Source organism: Somniosus microcephalus, chromosome 10, assembly GCF_052327205.1.
Source record: "Somniosus microcephalus isolate GS21.2 chromosome 10, FLI_Smic_1.0, whole genome shotgun sequence".
Taxonomy (NCBI): Eukaryota; Metazoa; Chordata; class Chondrichthyes; order Squaliformes; family Somniosidae; genus Somniosus; species Somniosus microcephalus.
This window is the reverse complement of record NC_140996.1, coordinates 215,900,425-215,917,578: the sequence shown is the minus strand read 5'-3', so window position 1 is coordinate 215,917,578 and position 17,154 is coordinate 215,900,425. Positions and strand designations below refer to the sequence as shown.

The 17,154-nt window shown below is 45.0% G+C and overlaps 1 protein-coding gene across 2 annotated transcripts in view; it reads left to right on the top strand.

Annotated features, from left to right (window-relative positions):
- Positions 1 to 17,154, top strand: part of LOC147112089 (interleukin-5 receptor subunit alpha-like) — a 61,385-nt gene that overhangs the window by 10,130 nt on the left and 34,101 nt on the right. Inside the window, exons 2-7 of one of the 2 annotated variants that reach the window (XM_085999603.1) lie at positions 4,297 to 4,425; positions 7,710 to 7,852; positions 8,258 to 8,405; positions 10,975 to 11,110; positions 13,221 to 13,402; positions 14,725 to 14,864. In XM_085999603.1, coding sequence (XP_085855729.1) covers positions 4,338 to 4,425; positions 7,710 to 7,852; positions 8,258 to 8,405; positions 10,975 to 11,110; positions 13,221 to 13,402; positions 14,725 to 14,864 — 837 coding nt within the window. In that variant the 5' untranslated portion in view covers positions 4,297 to 4,337. The remainder of the gene's footprint in view (positions 1 to 4,296; positions 4,426 to 7,709; positions 7,853 to 8,257; positions 8,406 to 10,974; positions 11,111 to 13,220; positions 13,403 to 14,724; positions 14,865 to 17,154) is intronic. The other variant, XM_085999604.1, reaches the window with a different exon arrangement.

The following is a 17,154-nucleotide window of genomic DNA, read 5'->3' as shown; positions in this document are numbered from 1 at the left end:
AGCAACGTGATGAAAATCAGATAATCTGTGTTTGGTGATGTTGGTTGAGGGATAAGTATCAGCCAGGACACCTACCATGCTCTGGAATAGTGCCGTGGGATCTTTTACATCCAACTAAGAGGGTGGAAGGGACCTCAATTTAATGTCTAATCTCCAAGACGGCACCACCAACAGTGCAGCACCCCCTCAATCCTGCCCTGGCGTGTCAGCTTGGATTATGTGCTCAAGTCTCTGCCCACTGAGCCACAGCTGACACCTTTTGTTGTTTTAACTTGTGAATGAACACAAATGCACAAGAAAGGGCAATTTGAATTGCGCAGAAGAGGAACTGAAATGCCTGCGAGAAAGATTCAGTACAGTTTATTGACTGTGGTGGAGAGAAACAGCATGCAGTTGGTTATTTATGTTTCTACATGCATATATATCACCACTTCTTAGATGTAGCGAATGAATTTTGAGTTTTTTTAAAACTCGATTTCCAGTTCTCAGGCAGGTGCAGTGCATGCAATGGAGTGGCAAATATAGGAGATAATTGAAGCGTACAACATGAGCTGCAAAATAGACAACTGAAGCTGTTGGCTTGTACAGTGCAGGACCAGGCACTATTCAATGTTGGACACAGAACAAACATATATTCCATCCCAACCATACTTCATACGTATGTGTGCAGCTGTGGCTCAGTCAGTAGCACATCCTGCCTCTGAATCGAGCACGAAATCCTGTACTGTCAGAGGTGCCGTCTTTCGGATGAAATGTTAAACTGAGGCCTCCGTCTGCTCTCTCAGGTGGACGTAAAAGATCCCGTGGTGCTACTTCGCAGAACAGCAGGGGAGTCCTTGATGATATTTATCCCTCAACCAACATCACTAAAACAGATTGGGGGAGAAATTCAGTATCGCCCCGTTTGGGGCGCAATTATCGGCCGGGTGCAAAGTTTAGCGCCTGGTGCTAATTATTGCCTCCAACTGCAAACTTACCTTCTATCGCCCCTGGAGGTGATTGGAGAGCTAAATCAGGCGCTACACACCTGTCTTAAGGCGCAAAGGCCGAGCAGCGAGGCGCTACCTCAGAGCGGGCGAAGCTCGGGTGATGTCCGTCAGCAATGGAACACAGAAACACTGGCGCCGGCCAGTTCTTAAAGGGGAGGGTCGATCTTGCTCTCCATCCACACCCTGCACATTGCAACCTTGAATCTCGGCCTGGAGAGACCTGAACATCAAATGTGCTGGAAAGAACAATAGAGACCCAGGGAAAGAGCTCAGAGCTCAGAGTGCAGCCCCCATAGTCTCTTCTAAATCGATGCAAGGAAGGTCAAATCAAAATGAACCAGCAAAGTGCTGCTCAGTACCCAAGACTCCTTCACACAGCATTGAATCTCTCCAGAAGTCTCTCTCTCTCTCTCTCTCTCTCTCTCTCTCTCACAGAATGCGTGGTGCAAAAATGTCGCCAACAAAAAAAGAAAGGAAGTGGTCGCTTTTAAATAGTGCTTCCCCAGTCCCTTCCGGACTGCAAAACGCTCCCCTCAACCTGTCGTTGCTAGCGACAGGTGGTAATGCAGGGGGCGCCACACAATATCCGGTCCGGGGCGCTACCAGGGCATTGCATGCTTGACTGACGTCACGATCTGTGGGCGCAGGAGATCGTGGCGGTGGTGTTTAGCGCCGCCGCAAAATGCCTGGTCAATTTTGCGAGCGGCACAAACATCGCCGCGTCTGGGCGCTAGTTGCTTTGCGCCCCATTAGTGCCCTCTTGGGCACTAATGGGAGGCTCTAAGCAACCGAATTTTTCCCCCATTATCTGGATATATGACATTGCTGCTTGTGGGACCTTGCTGTGGCCAAATTGGCTGGTGTGTGCCCTACATTGCAACAGTGACTACACTTCAAAGTAGTGGCAGGCAAATCTGCAGGGAAAGAAGATGCAAGAGGCTTTAGACAAGTGATGGAACAATCTGGCACTCGCTCATTGTCTGATTGCTGCTGAAGGGAGGTGGTACTGCATAGGCTGGTTACCCAGGGAACGGCTCTACAAAACATTACAACTTGCAAGGATGTGGTACAAAAATTTCAGGCTTCATCTACCGCTACTGTCACTGGATGTGCCAGCCCTGTGTAGGGTTGCCAGCCCTGGTTGGACACATTCTTAGAGGTTTCATCACATGACCTCCTGCCTCCAACCACCCCGCCCCCCACACTCTTGCCATTGGTCACCTGACATGTCCTTCCTCGCGGTGCACCACCTTCCTCCGCCAATCAGAAAGTGAATAGACTCTTCATTAACCGATTGGATGATTGTTGACTGTCTGTCAAACAGCTTTTTTTTTCCCCCCCTGTCGAATAAGTGTTCAAAGAATTCATTTTTTAAAGCCAATTTTTTAACGCCCTGCTGATTTTTCTCCAGCGATGTTGACAGCAGTGTCCTGGAGAATAGTCTTTAATTCCTGGAGAATACAGGGCAATCCTGTGGCGGGGGCGGGGGCTTGTTGTTAATTCTAACCCTGTGCTGCACAATAGGTACTGCCCGATAGGTACAGGCGTCCTTGCAGCAAATGGTACAACATTGCAGCCATCTCTCTGATACCCAGGACCCTCTGCAGACAGTTCCACACAGCCTTTGCCAGCTAGGAGTAGCAGGGGTGGCGATATGGCGGGTGGGCATCTTTTTGCCAAATGTCGCCAACTAGGTCAGCTGTTGATCACCTTGGCATGCCTGCTTTCACGCAGTGCCGCTAAAAGCATGACACGCTGGGGGATAATTTTCACTTTGGGCATGGGCGAATGACTGGTGGCTGTGCATCGCCCGCCCATTATGCATTCCAACCCTATTTTTTCCTTTCCATTGACTTAAGGGAAGATTTCTTCAGGTGTAAATGGGATTTCTGCCGCACTTCTGCTGAAGCAATGTGGTCGGATGGGCAGACGCTCCAATGAATTTCCCGGTCCTCCTCTGAAGCCACACTCTCTGGAGTGATGCCTTGGAGGGGTGACACACTACAGACGCACGCTAGATACAGGAGGCCTGGCACACTACAGGCGTAATTCTGCAGGGCGTGCAGAGGAAGACCGGCAAATTAGGCCAAGACACAGCAATGCTGGCCACTTATGTCAGAGAGGGTGTGGCTGGGAGAAGAAACTCCCAGGCCCGCAGGTTTCTTTGACCCTGGCAGGGGTTCTGCCAACGGCTGGTGTGCCAGGAGAAAGCAGGCATATCTGGCCTCCTGGCCAGCATATACGAGACTTACCTGGGAGTCTAGGCCCCTGAGGAAATTATGCCATCTCTGGCACTTCCTTGGCCCCCTGGTAAATCAGTTTTGCCCATTCTGGTGTATATGTATCAGTGCTCACATAAACTAGGCTTGTATTCCCTGGAATATAGGTTCAGGGGTGATTTGATGGAGGTTTTTAGGATTTTGAAAGGGATTGATAGAGTAAATAGAGAAGAACATTTTCTGCTGGTGGGGGAGTCTAGGACAAGGGGACATAACCTTAAACCCAGGGCCAGGCCATTCAGGAAAGAAGTTAGGAAACACTTCTTCATGCAAGGTAGAAGTGTGGAACTCTTTTCCCCCAGGAAGCAGTAGATGTTAGCCCAATTAATAATTCTAAATCTGTATTAAGGGATATGGAGCCAAGGCGGGTGAATGGAGTTAGGACACAGACCAGCCACGATCTCATTGAATGGCAGAACAGACTCAAGGGGCTGAATGGCCTCCTCCTGTTCCCATGTGTCCACAGTTGCGTGAATGTCCGCCAGCCTCATTCAGATGACGGCTCCTCCTCCTTAACCTTTGATACTGCGTCATAATCAGCAGCACGGCTTCCCAGAGGGCCAATCCCAGAAATTACACTGGGATCAAAGATCTATGGGTTGTTTGGGCGAACAGTCTGGCCTAGAAATTCGTCTCGAGCGGTATCGGATCAGCCGCCCGTTATACGCAGCGCTGGATATTCAGTTCCACATCATCCACTTTGCACCTGCGTCGGGGACACATTTCTAGGCCTTTTAAATAGCTGTTTTGAATGGCTTAACGCCTCTATTAAAATAGCAGATCGAGCATTTCATACAAGTATGTTAAGTGGTCATGGGTCAATAATTGGTTACATAATCCTTTTAGAATTACTTTTATGTAATAATTATTTAACGATTGGTATATTCTTTTGCACATGATGGGGGACCTCAAATGGAAAAAGAAATGGAAATAAAACAATAAAAGGCTGTGGTACAACTATGAGAAACAGAAAAGGAAGTAGGAAATCCGTCATGAGTATTTTAATCCATACGTGCACTGTTCCTCAGGTTGTGCCGGTGATTTTGTTTGCCCCCCGTGACCCACCATCATGCCGCATGCTCCATCTTTCCTGCTCATGGCCATTGTTTGGACAATTGCAGTTAATGGAGCTGCCCTCACGTCCTCAGAAGAAACGAGTAAGTAATTTCAACCTGCTAACGTCAAAATAATCTGAGGTAAATAACTGTAATCCAGATGTCTGCAGTAGTCAGAGAGCTGGTATTATCTTTCATATGTAACTAATCTCGTCGGGAGTTGTGCAGGCCAGCAGTGATTTCCGAAGTACATCTTTCCCAGTGCAATATGGGCCTGAGGCATTCTGAACCACAAAACTCAAAAAAATTATTGGCGTCATTAAAATAGTCAGTAAAATAATGTGTTACCCTGAAGGGATAATTACAAATCCTAGCCCTGTTCGGGCTACCCTGGATCAAGCGTACTCCCCAGACGTTCACCTTCAACTAAAGTTAGAGGTAGCCGAATTCTATAAGACGCTTAATTGGGTCTAAAGGTCCAGGCTATCTCTCCCTAAAGGAAAGGAACGACCTGAAGATATTACCGTCCTCCAGATAGCACTTTTAATAAGTTTAACTAGACTGTAACCTTCCGGATATTATGAGGGTCCGGAATACCCCCCAGAACTCTGCAACTCTTCACCAAAGAATATACAGAGATTTGAGTTAGCGAGTTTGTACAGAAATACTTTGTGAGACAATTCTAAGAATATATAAATTTATTAAAGAACCGACATGTAGTTAACAGCTGGTGAGTCCATCGCAGCATTAACAGTTCAAAAACAAATAGCTTACATTTCTTATTTCTCAGAGATCCTTATTTTCAAATCTTAACTTCATTACATTTCTTACTTATTTCTAAATCCAGATTATCCACCAAAATCAAATTATAGTACCGTTTGATCCCCGAGACTCAAAGTTAAAAACTTACAGATGGTCCCTGTAAAGTTGAGAAATGCTTGGCCTGTTCAGCGACTTCTGACTTTCTGTTTGAAAAGGTCTATCTTTTATACCCTTTTCGCAGTGGTTTATTCTTTGACGTTCTCTGCTGATGTAAGCTAATTGTCTTATTCATTCTCTCTGTTGAATGCTTTCCATTCTTACTGTCAATTCAACTGCTGCATGCATAATTATGTCTCTACCTTTAGGTGTTTCAAAAACCATCATAAAAACAATATGACAGCAATGGTTTCTGTTTGATGCCATTCTTATCGAACATTTTCATTCAATTCTTAATATCACTTTTAGTTGATTTAATAGACTTCGAGTCTCCTAACTGCTCCAAGTTCAATACAAACACAATGTAATTGCTTGGTGTATCTATTGAAGTCACATCTTCAAAGTGTTCTTGTTGGTATATTTACTATGTATAAATTAAAGACACTTTGACTGAGTGTTTACTTGTTTTCTAGCTATCTCAATTGGTTGCATATTTAATCTTATGTTTCCTGTCTTCCAAGTTTAACATAAAAACTATTTGACCAGCAGGTGTTTCTTTTACTTGATGTCATTTTTTCAAAGGCACATGCCTCTTTTAATGTTTGCGTTTCTGTTCAACCTGTTGGTTTCCAACACTTCACTTGGGTCTTTTCATTGTGTTTTTCCCAAACTCCAGACCCTCTGGAATCGCCAAACTGCCATTTCAATAGGGTCATTGTTTTAGTATATTTAACTAATTCCCATTTCAAAGCTTGTATGTTTACAACTTTGTTAAACAACTGATCTTTATCTCAGAAGCCTGTATTTCTGTTTACAGCTCGTATCTGAGGTTTATTAGATTTTTAAACCCAGTTTCTCATGTATTAATAATGTCAGAAATCATAGGATGGTGTATTTTTCTGAAATATGGCTTATTCCTTCACCACCCTGGTCACCCATTTAGCATAAGATTTATTTCATTCATTTAACTGAGAATCCAGCTTTTGAAATTAATTCTTGAGTGGGGGGATAATTCTGCTCTGTATGTGAAGTTAAGGAGGAAGAAATTCTTCTGCTGTCATGTTTACTTGTAGTATGCCTGGATTGTGCCAATTTTAGTAAGAGAAGCACTTTATTCCTAGAGTCCACAGTACTCTGCTTCCAGGAAGTCAGTTTTGGTATTTATTTTTCATGTGTGACTCACGTCATCAGCAGCGGCGCACTTTGGTAGTGGCTCCATAGACATGTCATTGTCGGCAACAACAACTACTTGCATTTATATCGCGCCTTTAACTTTGCAAAACATCCAAAGGTGCTTCACGAGCAGCGTTTATACAACAAAATTTGACACTGAGCCACGTAAGGAGATATTAGGACAGACGACCAAAAGCTTGGTCAAAGAGGTAGGTTTTAAGGAGCGTCTTAAAGGAGGAAAGAGAGGTAGAGAGGCTGAGAGGTTTAGGGAGGGAATTCCAGAGCTCCGGGCTTAGGCAGCTGAAGGCGCAGCCGCCAATGGTGGAACGGTTAAAATCAGGGGATGCTCAAGAGGCCAGAATTGAAGGAGTGCAGATATCTCGTGGTGGGTGGGTGGGGGAGGGGGGAGGCGTAGAGATGGTTGGAGGAGGTTACAAGGATAGGGAGATTTGAGGCCATGGAGGGGTTTGAAAACAAGAATGAGAATTTTAAAATTGCAGCGTTGCTTAACCGGGAGGCAATGTACACAAAAACATAAGAAATAGGAGCCAGTGTTGGTCATATGGCCCCCGAGACTGCTCCGCCATTCAGTAAGATCATGGCTGATCTTCGACCTCAACTCCACTTTCCCGCCCAATCTCCATATCCTTTGATTCCCTGAGAGACCAAAAATCTGTCGATCTCTGTCTTGAATATACCCAACGACTGAACATCCACAGCTCTCTGGGGTAGAGAATTCCAAAGATTCACAACCCTCTGAGTGAATAAATTTCTCCTCCTCTCGGTCCGAAACGGCCGACCCCTTATCCTGAGAGCCTCCTAGTAAGTCAGTGGGCACAAAGTGATGTGTGAACGGGACTTGGTGCAAGTTAGGACACGCTCATTATGATCTACGAGGCATTCTGATCCATGAAAAGCAAAGGAATTTGGAATTCTGTATTCATTAAAGCAAAACATGTGGGTGACACTGGCTCCCCATCAAGCGATCTGGCACAAGACTCATTTCATTCTTCTAAAGCCATCTTGCCTTCTACCTGACATGCCAACTTGACACAGTTAGTACAGAAACTCCCAAGGTGGTCATTTTAACTTTTGTTGCCAGGTGAAAAAATGGGCGATAGCGAATGGGGTGCCCATTTTAAACCGTGGCCGATTTCCAATTTCTAAGCCAGCGTGTTTTTACCTCTTTTTTTTTTGGGGAGTTCAACAGTAGGTCAAGTTAAGAGGCATGTATGTCTTCAGTTTATAAACAATACAGCTTCACTTAGTAACCCTGCTTATATTATCTCTCAAAGTTAAGATGGATCCACCCACAGATATTAAGATCGTCCCCGGACGTTTAGGAGCGTACGTAATCTCTTGGAGTGGAAACTGCACGCATAAAAACAGTATCTGCTACCAGCTTGACTACAGATACCTGGATGCAAGTGGTGAGGAGGTAGGTTTTATCCAATCTCTGAGCCTTTAAAATAAGGTTATCCACTTTTAGAACTTTCGGGAAGGTCAGATGCACCAAAATGGCCTTTTTCAATTCCGTATATTCCTACCTTCCCAAACTTAAAGGTTAGTGAGGTATATAGCTCATGATTTCCTTTTTATAATCCAGTTTTTATTTGAAAAGTTACCATAATTACATCGAGTCTACAGAACAGAAACAGGCCATTTGGCCCAACTGGTCCATGCTGATGTTTATGCTCTGCACGAGCCTCCTCCCACCCCTGTCATCTAACCCAATCAGCATGTCCTTCTGTTCCTTTCTTCCTCGTGTGCTTATCTGTCACAAATTCAATATATTGATATTGCCATGAAGAAGTTTCAATATGTTTTGCCTTTGTCAATTTAGATCTGTTCCAAGTTGGTTGAAACTCATGAAAAGGAGATAGATTTGGAATATCACAGAGGGCTATTTGCTCAAGTTAAACTTCTGCACATTCACCTGCACGATCTTGAGATATCCAGCAATTGGACTGAAGAGATTTTTAATCTATCACGTATGTTGCCACTTTAATGGTTTGTTGATTTTAGCTTTTTGCACAGAGGTTCAACGCATTGGTTTGTGAAAGGGTCAAAAAGGGGTTTCACATCTCAGCCATGAGAACTATTGCCCTAGAAATCTGATCGCAGCCCGGAAATGCACAGGGCCGGGGCACGCACTGCACACGCCTGTTGGTGTCGGCTTAGGCGGCATGCAATATTCTTGCTGCCTGATGGCTGTAATGACACAGGGGTGCGGCCAGCACCTCTAAGTGACACTGCCTGACTTTAGCGAGCACCAGCTCAGAGACTGGCAAAGTCAATAGATCCTCATAAAGGAAACACAAAAAGTTAGCATGCAGGTACAGCAAGCAATTAGGAAGGCAAATGGCATGTTGGCCTTTATTGCAAGGGGGTTGGAGTATAAGAGTAAGGAAGTCTTGCTACAATTGTACAAGGCCTTGGTGAGGCCACACCTGGAGTACTGTGCACAGTTTTGGTCTCCTTACCTGAGGAAGGACACACTTGCCTTAGAGGAGGTGCAACAAAGTTTCACGAGATTGATCCCTGGGATGAGAGGGTTGCCCTCTGCAGAGAGATTGAGTAGATTGGGCCTATACTCTCAGGTGTTTAGAAGAATGAGAGGTGATCTCATTGGAAGATATAAGATTCTGAGGGGTATATGACGGGGTAGATGCTGAGAGATTGTTTCCCCTGGCTGGAGAGTCTAGAACTAGGGGGCATAGACTCAGGGTAAGGGGTCGGCCATTTAAGACCGAGATGAGGAGGTATCTTTTCACTCAGAGGGTTGTGAATCTTTGGAATTCTCTACCTTAAGAAGCTTTGGATGTTGAGTCGTTCAGTATATTCAAGGCTGAGATAGATAGATTTTTGGACTGTAGGGGAATCAAGGGATAAGGAGTAAAAACAGAAAATGCTGGAAATACTCAGCAGGTCAGGCAGCACCTGTGGAGAGAGAAACAGAGTTAACGTTTCAGGTCGATGTCCCTTTGTCAGAACTGGAAAAAAGCTGGAGATGGAACAGGTTTTTAAGCAAGTGTAGGGGCAGGGAAAGGGGGGAGGGGAGGAAAGAACAAAAGGGAAGGTCTGTGATAGGACGGAGGGCAGGAGAGATTAAAAGACAAAAGGGATGATGGTGCAAGGCAAAAGGAGATTGTAATGGGACAAGTAAAGAAACAAAAGATGGCTCTAGATGAAATATAAATGGCGATGGCAGAATGAAAGACAGCTGCCATGTGAGAGAGAAAAAAAAGATAGGGGCAGAGGTTATGATCTGAAATTGTTAAACTCGATGTTGAGTCCAGAAGACTAAAATGCCTAATCGAAAGCTGAGGTGCTGTTACTCGAGCTTATGTTGAGCTTCACTAGAACAGTGTAAGAGGCCGAGGATGGTGAGGTCTGAGTGGGAGTGGAGTGGAGGATTAAAGTGACCGGCAACCGGAAGCTCGGGGTCACCCTTATGGACTGAATGGAGGTGTTCCGCAAAGCGGTCACCCAATCTGCGTTTGGCTAGTGTAACAGAGGAACCCAAAACTGAATGCGGTACCCCAGATGGGGTCTGACCAAACATTAGGCAGGTCCGCAATGGATACCCCTACCACAGAAGCTCTGAGGATAGTCTTAGCTTTTGCCATGGATACTCAGACTGGAGAGGGCTGCCTCTCCTAGCATTGATATGGGTGGCAGTTAATTCTAGAGTATCATCACTTAGAGCTCCACTTGAGTTTACTTTCTCATTAAGCAGATAAGGTTTTGGGTTTAATCAGGTCTCAAGAGGTGAATGGATTATATTCTATTCCATTGTTTTTTTTTATTCGTTTACGGGATATGAGCATCGCTGGCAAGGCCAGCATTTATTGCCCATCCCTAGTTGCCCTCGAGAAGGTGGTGGTGAGCCACCTTCTTGAACCGCTGCAGTCTGTGTGGTGAAGGTACTCCCGCAGTGCTGTTAGGGAGGGAGTTCCAGGATTTTGACCCAGGGACGATAAAGGAACGTCGATATATTTGAGTCAGGATGGTGTGTGACTTGGAGGGGAACTTGGAGGTGGTGGTGTTACCACGCACCTGCTGCCCTTGTCCTTCTAGGAGGAAGAGGTCGTGGGTTTGGGAGGTGCTGCCGAAGAAGCCTTGGTGAGTTGCTGCAGTGCATCTTGTAGATGGTACACACTGCAGCCAGGGTACGCCAGTGGTGGAGGGAGTGAATGTTTAAGGTGGTGGATGGGGTGCCAATCAAACGGGCTGCTTTGTCCTGGATGGTGTCGAGCTTCTTGAGTGTTGTTGGAGCTGCACTCATCCAGGCAAGTGGAGAGTATTCCATCACACTCCTTGTACCACTCTCTTGCGTATTCTGTGTCGCAACAATCGGAGGTTTTTATGTTATGATCTAGTCTGAGTCAGCTGGAGTAACAGACATGAAAATCGGTGAGTACTGGCATTTTGGCAATATGCTGCGCCATCTTTGAAACCCCAAGTTGTTATGATGTGCATTAAATATGGTTTTGCAGAGAACAGCTCGTCTCATAGAAATATTTTTACTATCAGTTTCTATTCATTCTGTTCTCACAGGTGAATCATTTGCTTCAATTGATAATCTATTATGTATTTTTTATGACGACACTTATGACGACACCTATTATATGAACTGTACTTGGGATATTAATAAGAAAACACCACCGGATGCACAATACTTTTTGTCTTACAGGTAAGTGTGGATGTCCATCCCTCCCTCCCTCCCTCTGTTTGTCCCTCCCTCCCTCTGTTTGGCCCTCCCTCCCTCTGTTTGGCCCTCCCTCCCTCCCTCTGTTTGTTTGTCTCGTCCCCTCTCTACCTCCCATTCAATTCAATTCAATTCAAATCGCTTTATTGGCCTGACAAGTTACATCTTATGTTGCCAAAGCATCGAAAAACATTCATGTTTGTTCACAAAAATACAGATCTATCCATAGTGTATAAACAGATACATCCCTGAGTGTATAAATATACTTTCATATAATTTATATATACTCTCTTTTCTTATATTTAGTGGTTGTCCCTCTGTTTATGGCAAGCTGTAACATAGTGTGCCACTAGTGTTACACAATTTCTCTCTTCCCCTAGTAGGTATGGGAGTTTTTGGTCGTCATTCAAATTTCTGAATTCCGGGCATATTTTTGTGAATTTTGGGTAGAAATTCTCCCTTATGCCCTGATATTTTCTACAAGCTGTGAGGAAGTGCATCTCTGTCTCCACCACTCCCTGACTGCAGTGAGAGCATATCCTGTCCTCTCTTGGTAGCCGGGTCTGCCTGTGTCTACCTTTTTCGATCGCCAGGTTATGTTCACTAAATCTGTACATTGTCAAAGTTTTTCTCAGTTTGCTATCCTTTACCATGGTCAGGTAATCAGCCATGTTGTATTGTCTGTTTAGGGCCAAGTAGCAATTGAGTTTGCTTTGGGTTTTTGTTGTTTCTGCCCAATATGACAGATATTTTTCCTTTTGCTTAGCGACGATTGTGTTGGGTCGAATTCTTTGTGTTACGCTGTCACTGTCCTGGGGCTGGTTATTGTTAGTAGTGTTAGTAGTTACTTCACTGAGTCCCAGGACTAGTTGACTGAGGGTATTCTTCTTTATAGTCCTCTCTTGGCATTTCAGGGCTTCATAATGATAGCATTGGGGGTTGCTCATTTCTAGGTGTTTCCAAAATTTGGTGGCTCTTTTTTGGATAGTGATTATTAATGGATATTGGCCTAGTTCTGCCCTGCATGCATTGTTTACGGTTTTCCTTTGAGTCCGGAGGATACTTTTACAGAATTCTGCATGTAGGATCTCAATTGGGTGTTTGTCCCATTTTGCAAATTCTTGTTGTGTTAGCGGTCCCGACACCTCACTGCCATAGAGTGCAATTGGTTCAATTACTGATTTGAAAATTTTGAGCCAAATGCTAATTGGGATTTCTATTTGGATTGATTTTTTAATGGCATAGAAAGCCCTTCTTGCTTTCTCTTTCAGTTCATTCACAGCCAGTTTGAAATTTCCCGTAGAACTGATTTTTAAGCCCAAGTATGTGTAGTTAGTGGTTTGTTCAATTTTGGTTGTTCCTAGTGTGAAATTTATTTTGGGTCCCTGATGTTTGGATCTTTGCTGGACCACAAGGACTTTGGTTTTTTGGGGATTTATTGTCAGGGCCCAAGTCTGGCAGTACGACTCCAGCAGATCCAGGTTCTGCTGTAGACCCTCCTTAGTTGGTGTCAGCAGAACCAGGTCGTCTGCATAGAGGAGGAATTTAACCTTGGATTCATATAGGGTGAGGCCGGGTGCTGTAGATTGTTCAAGTAGTTTTGCCAATTCATTTATGTAAATATTAAAGAGTGTCGGTGAGATTGGCGAGCCCTGCATCACCCCCCCGCCCCTATGGGAAGTATTTTGTTTGTTTGTCTCCAATTTTAACTGCACATTTGTTGTTTGTATACATTGATTTAATTACATCATATGTTTCTCCCCCTACCCCGCTTTCGATAAGTTTCAGGAATAAACCGTCATGCCAGATGGAATCGAAAGCCTTCTGGAAATCTATAAAGCATGTGTAGATTTTGCTTTTGTTTTGATGAACGTGTTTGTCAATTAGGGTCTGTAGGGTGAAGATATGATCTGATGTTCTATAGTTTGGTAGGAATCCAATTTGGCTTTTACTCAAGACATTGTGCTCCTCAAGGAAGTTTATAAGTCTTTTGTTTATGATACTACAGAATACCTTCCCCAGGTTCCCCTCCCCCTCCCCCTCTCTCTCTGTCCTTGTTTGGAAGAATTTACCGCTCAAATATTATTTTTTCAAGGGAGGCAAATGAAGATGCTATCACCAACTGCACAAATTATCATAAGGATGGACAGAGGAATGTTGCCTGCTATGGTCTCAAATATGGAAGTAACTTTATTGAAAAGGTTAACATTTGTGTCAGTGAATCGAGGAACAAGACAAAATTACCGTACTGCAGAAATATGAGCCCAGGCAGCTTTTGTAAGGCATATTGCTTTTCCTGCTTTCTATTCAGTACATTTGAAATGTAGTTGAATCCTGTTAATCAAGGTGTAAGCAAAATCAGCCTATTTATCCCCACGTTCTCATTAAGCAAAGTCCATGGGTATTGATTAATATAGAACACGTTAGTCTGCATCTGAACAAGCAGCTCCAGCATTGTTCTGTTGTAATGTCTGTTCGCAAGATAAAGGAGTCGAATTCACTCGCCACAACTCCAGCAGGAGCATGACGAACGGCTCCGGGGGAAAAAAAATCGTTGGGAACCAGATACCAGATCCTAACCTTAGAAGGGAATTCCTCGTTGGCTTTATAAGGGGTGGAGCCTCTGGCCACTTCTTACAAGGCCGCGGAGGCAAGACCCGGTCTGGATGACTCCCAGTACTGGGAATTCCCAGTTCCCTGTCCCATAAGGGGCCTGGTGCAACACTGGAGGCATACCGGCCTCCACAAGGGTGGAAGTGGGCCCCAGCAGGAAGGTCCAGGCTAAGGACGCAGTCTGGACCCTCAAAGATGGTAAGAGTTTTTGAAATATTTTATGGATCGGTTGCATTACACAGCAGGGGTGGCAAGAGGGGTGGGTATGCATGTGGTCTCTGGAGCTAGAGCCTGGGCACTCCACCTCCATGGTGGCCAGGTGCTGGAGTTTCCAGTAGCATGGGGTAGGCGGGCACCCACAATATACCTGTAGAGAGGCGGACACCTGGGTGTTGACTCCATGCAAATAAGGTGCCCTCCGATTCATCCCGCAAACTCCAGCAGGGTGAATACTGGAGGGCACAGTTGGGTGCGATCCTAGTTCACGACCAACATGAATGAGGTCTCGATGTCGCAAAGGTTCCTTTCATAAACCTCATTGACCTGCACTGCCATAATGCATTGAGGCTGTCTCGATACTAAACAGTTTAATGTCAACTGTGGTGACGAAAAGACTCCCAAATTTCTCTTTGTTCCCATTGATCTGAAATTTCCTCCTGACAACTCAGATGGTATAACGCAGATCGTATCAATGTTCGCTTGTATCAATAGAGGTGCAGAAGTATTTTCAAAATATATCCTCGCGCCTACACTAGAGGCACTTTTGCTTTGATAGTGTGCCCCTGGCAGTATGAGAGCAGACAGTAGCGACTCCGCCCTTCTAGTGGAAAAGGAGGTGAACTCCCAAAGGCGCCAAGACCCAGATTTGCATGGGTCTCACTAGTCGCCATTAGGTCTCCACTTACAACCTCCGAATTGCATTCGCTGTACTTCAACCATCTAAATCTCGACACGTGTTGGTTTTAAAATAAATTCTGTTCTTCCAGATAAACTCTACGCGCCAACAAATGTTACAATAAATAAAAGCACTGACGAAGTAATATGGAAACTTCCAAAAGCGAAATATGACCCCAGTTGTTACACTTATCAAATAAATATCACAAGCTGGAGCGACCATGTCCAAAAGGTAAGCAAATGTGCATCTTGTTAGCGATTTGCCATGTGAAGGAACCCATCTATTTTCTGCCCTTTGAAGAAAGCTAGCGATGATCTCACAGTGAACTCAAGAGGTTGAAGTGTTTGTGCAGTGGTGGGGGTGGTTCGGTGCAGGTTGGATGTTTCTGTGGTGGCTGTAGGGACTGGTAGTAATTTCCCATTACGCAGTGGTCGGTGAGATCTTCTCCATCAGCAAGTTGGACAGATAATGCTTCAATAAAGTGAAGCCATGTGAAAACCTGGACGACAATTGACCCAGACCCAAGTCAAACAAATCCATGCAGATGGACGACGTTGAGTTCAGCGGCAATGGTTGCATCTTCTCAGACCCTGAAGCTTTCTCGCCGGGTATCAGTCCAGGTTACAACAGGACACAGAAGTAGATTTTATTATGCTGGAATGTCCTAATATGTGCCTTCGTACTTCTATATTAGACTTGGGATGGGGGTGGGGGGGGTAATTTTTGTCTTGCTACTGCCCTGTTTTCAACAACAACTTATATTTATATAGCGCCTTTAATGTAATAAAAAATCCAAAGGCGCTTCACAGGAGCGTTATATAAAAGAAAACTAAATTTGACACCGAGCCACATAAGGAGATGTTCGGGCAGATTGGTCGAAGAGGTAGGTTTTAAGCAGCGTCTTAAAGGAGGAAAGAGAAGTGGAGAGACAAAGAGATTTAGGGAGGGAATTTCAGAGCTTAGGACCTAGGCAGCTGAAGGTATGACCACCAGTGGTGGAACATTTAAAATCGGGGATGTTCAAAAGGCCAGAATAAGCGGAGCACAAAGGTCTAGGGGGATTATAGGGCTGAAGGAGATTACAGAGATAGGGAGGGGCGAGGCCATGGAGGGATTTGAAAACAAGGATGAGAATTTTTTTAAATCAAGATGTTGCTTAACTAGGAGCTAATATTGGTCAGCAAGCACAGGGGTGATGGGCGAACGGGACTTGGTGCAAGTTAGGACACAGGCGGCAGAGTTTTAGATGACCTCAAGTTTATGGCGGGTAGAACTAGGGAGGCCGGCCAGGAGTGTATTGGAATAGTCACTTTCCAGCATGAACGGGGCAGTAACGTGAAAAAAAATTATCGCTGTCTTCTTGCCAAGTGCAAATGTGGGCACTTTGACAGCCACTCGACAGGATGTGGACATTCACAGTAAATAGTGTCATAGCTTTGCCTTCAGCAGGGTTGTCACTGTTCATGATCTCTTTTTCAACAGTCTCCCACAGAAAGTATTTGGAAAAAGAATTACTTTTAATTGTGGATTTTCAAAAGCAATTATATATTCTCACGAGTTTTAACAAAGGCAGCCCCAGATGAAGGGTGGTTAATATGCTAAACAGAAGGGGGGAAAAATTCAGTTGTTTGCGCCTCCCATTTGCACCTTTTAAGAGGACGCTAATGGGGCGCAAATCAACTCGCGCCCGGGCGCGGTGATGTTTGCGCCGCTCGCGAAATTAACTAGACATTTTGCGGCAGCGCTAAACACTACCGCCACGATCTCCTGCGCCGGCAGATCGTGACGTCAGTCGAGTGCGCAACGCCCCGGTAGCGCCCCGGACCAGATATTGAGTGGCGCCCCCTGCCTTACTGCCTGCCGCTAGCAACGACAGGTTGAGGGGAGCGTTTTGCAGTCAGAAAGGGACTGGGGGAACGCTATTTAAAGGCGACTGCTTCCTGCCTTTTATTGTTGGTGACATTTTTGCACCACGCATTCTGAGAGAGAGACTCTTCTGGAGACACTCTATGCTGTGTGAAGGAGTTTTGGGTACTGAGCAGCACCTTGCAGGTTCATTTTGATTTGCCCTTCCTCGCTTCGCCAGCGCTCTGAAGTAGCGCCTCGCTCCTCGGCCTTTGCACTTTAAGACAGGTGTGAAGCGCCTGATTCAGCGCTCCAATCACCTCCAGGGGCGATAAAAGCCAAGTTTGCCGTCGGAGGCGATAATTAGCGCCAGGCGCTAACCTTTGTGCATGGCCAATAATGGTGCCCCAAAAGGGGCGATACTGAATTTTTCCCCCAAGTTGTTTTCTCCCAGAGACTAAACGCTAAACAATTTGGTAGTTTGTCAGGGAATAATCAGAGGACACCCTTCCCTCATTGGAGGTAATGTGCACCACCTTCACTTGGGCGGTGTTAAGTCTGTGTGTTCCAGTTGTATTTAAGATTAATTACTGACACAGACTACAAGAATAACGTTTCAACAGGTCTTTACTAGTTGGAGGTCAGGGCTATACTAACAGCAATATCACTACACAGT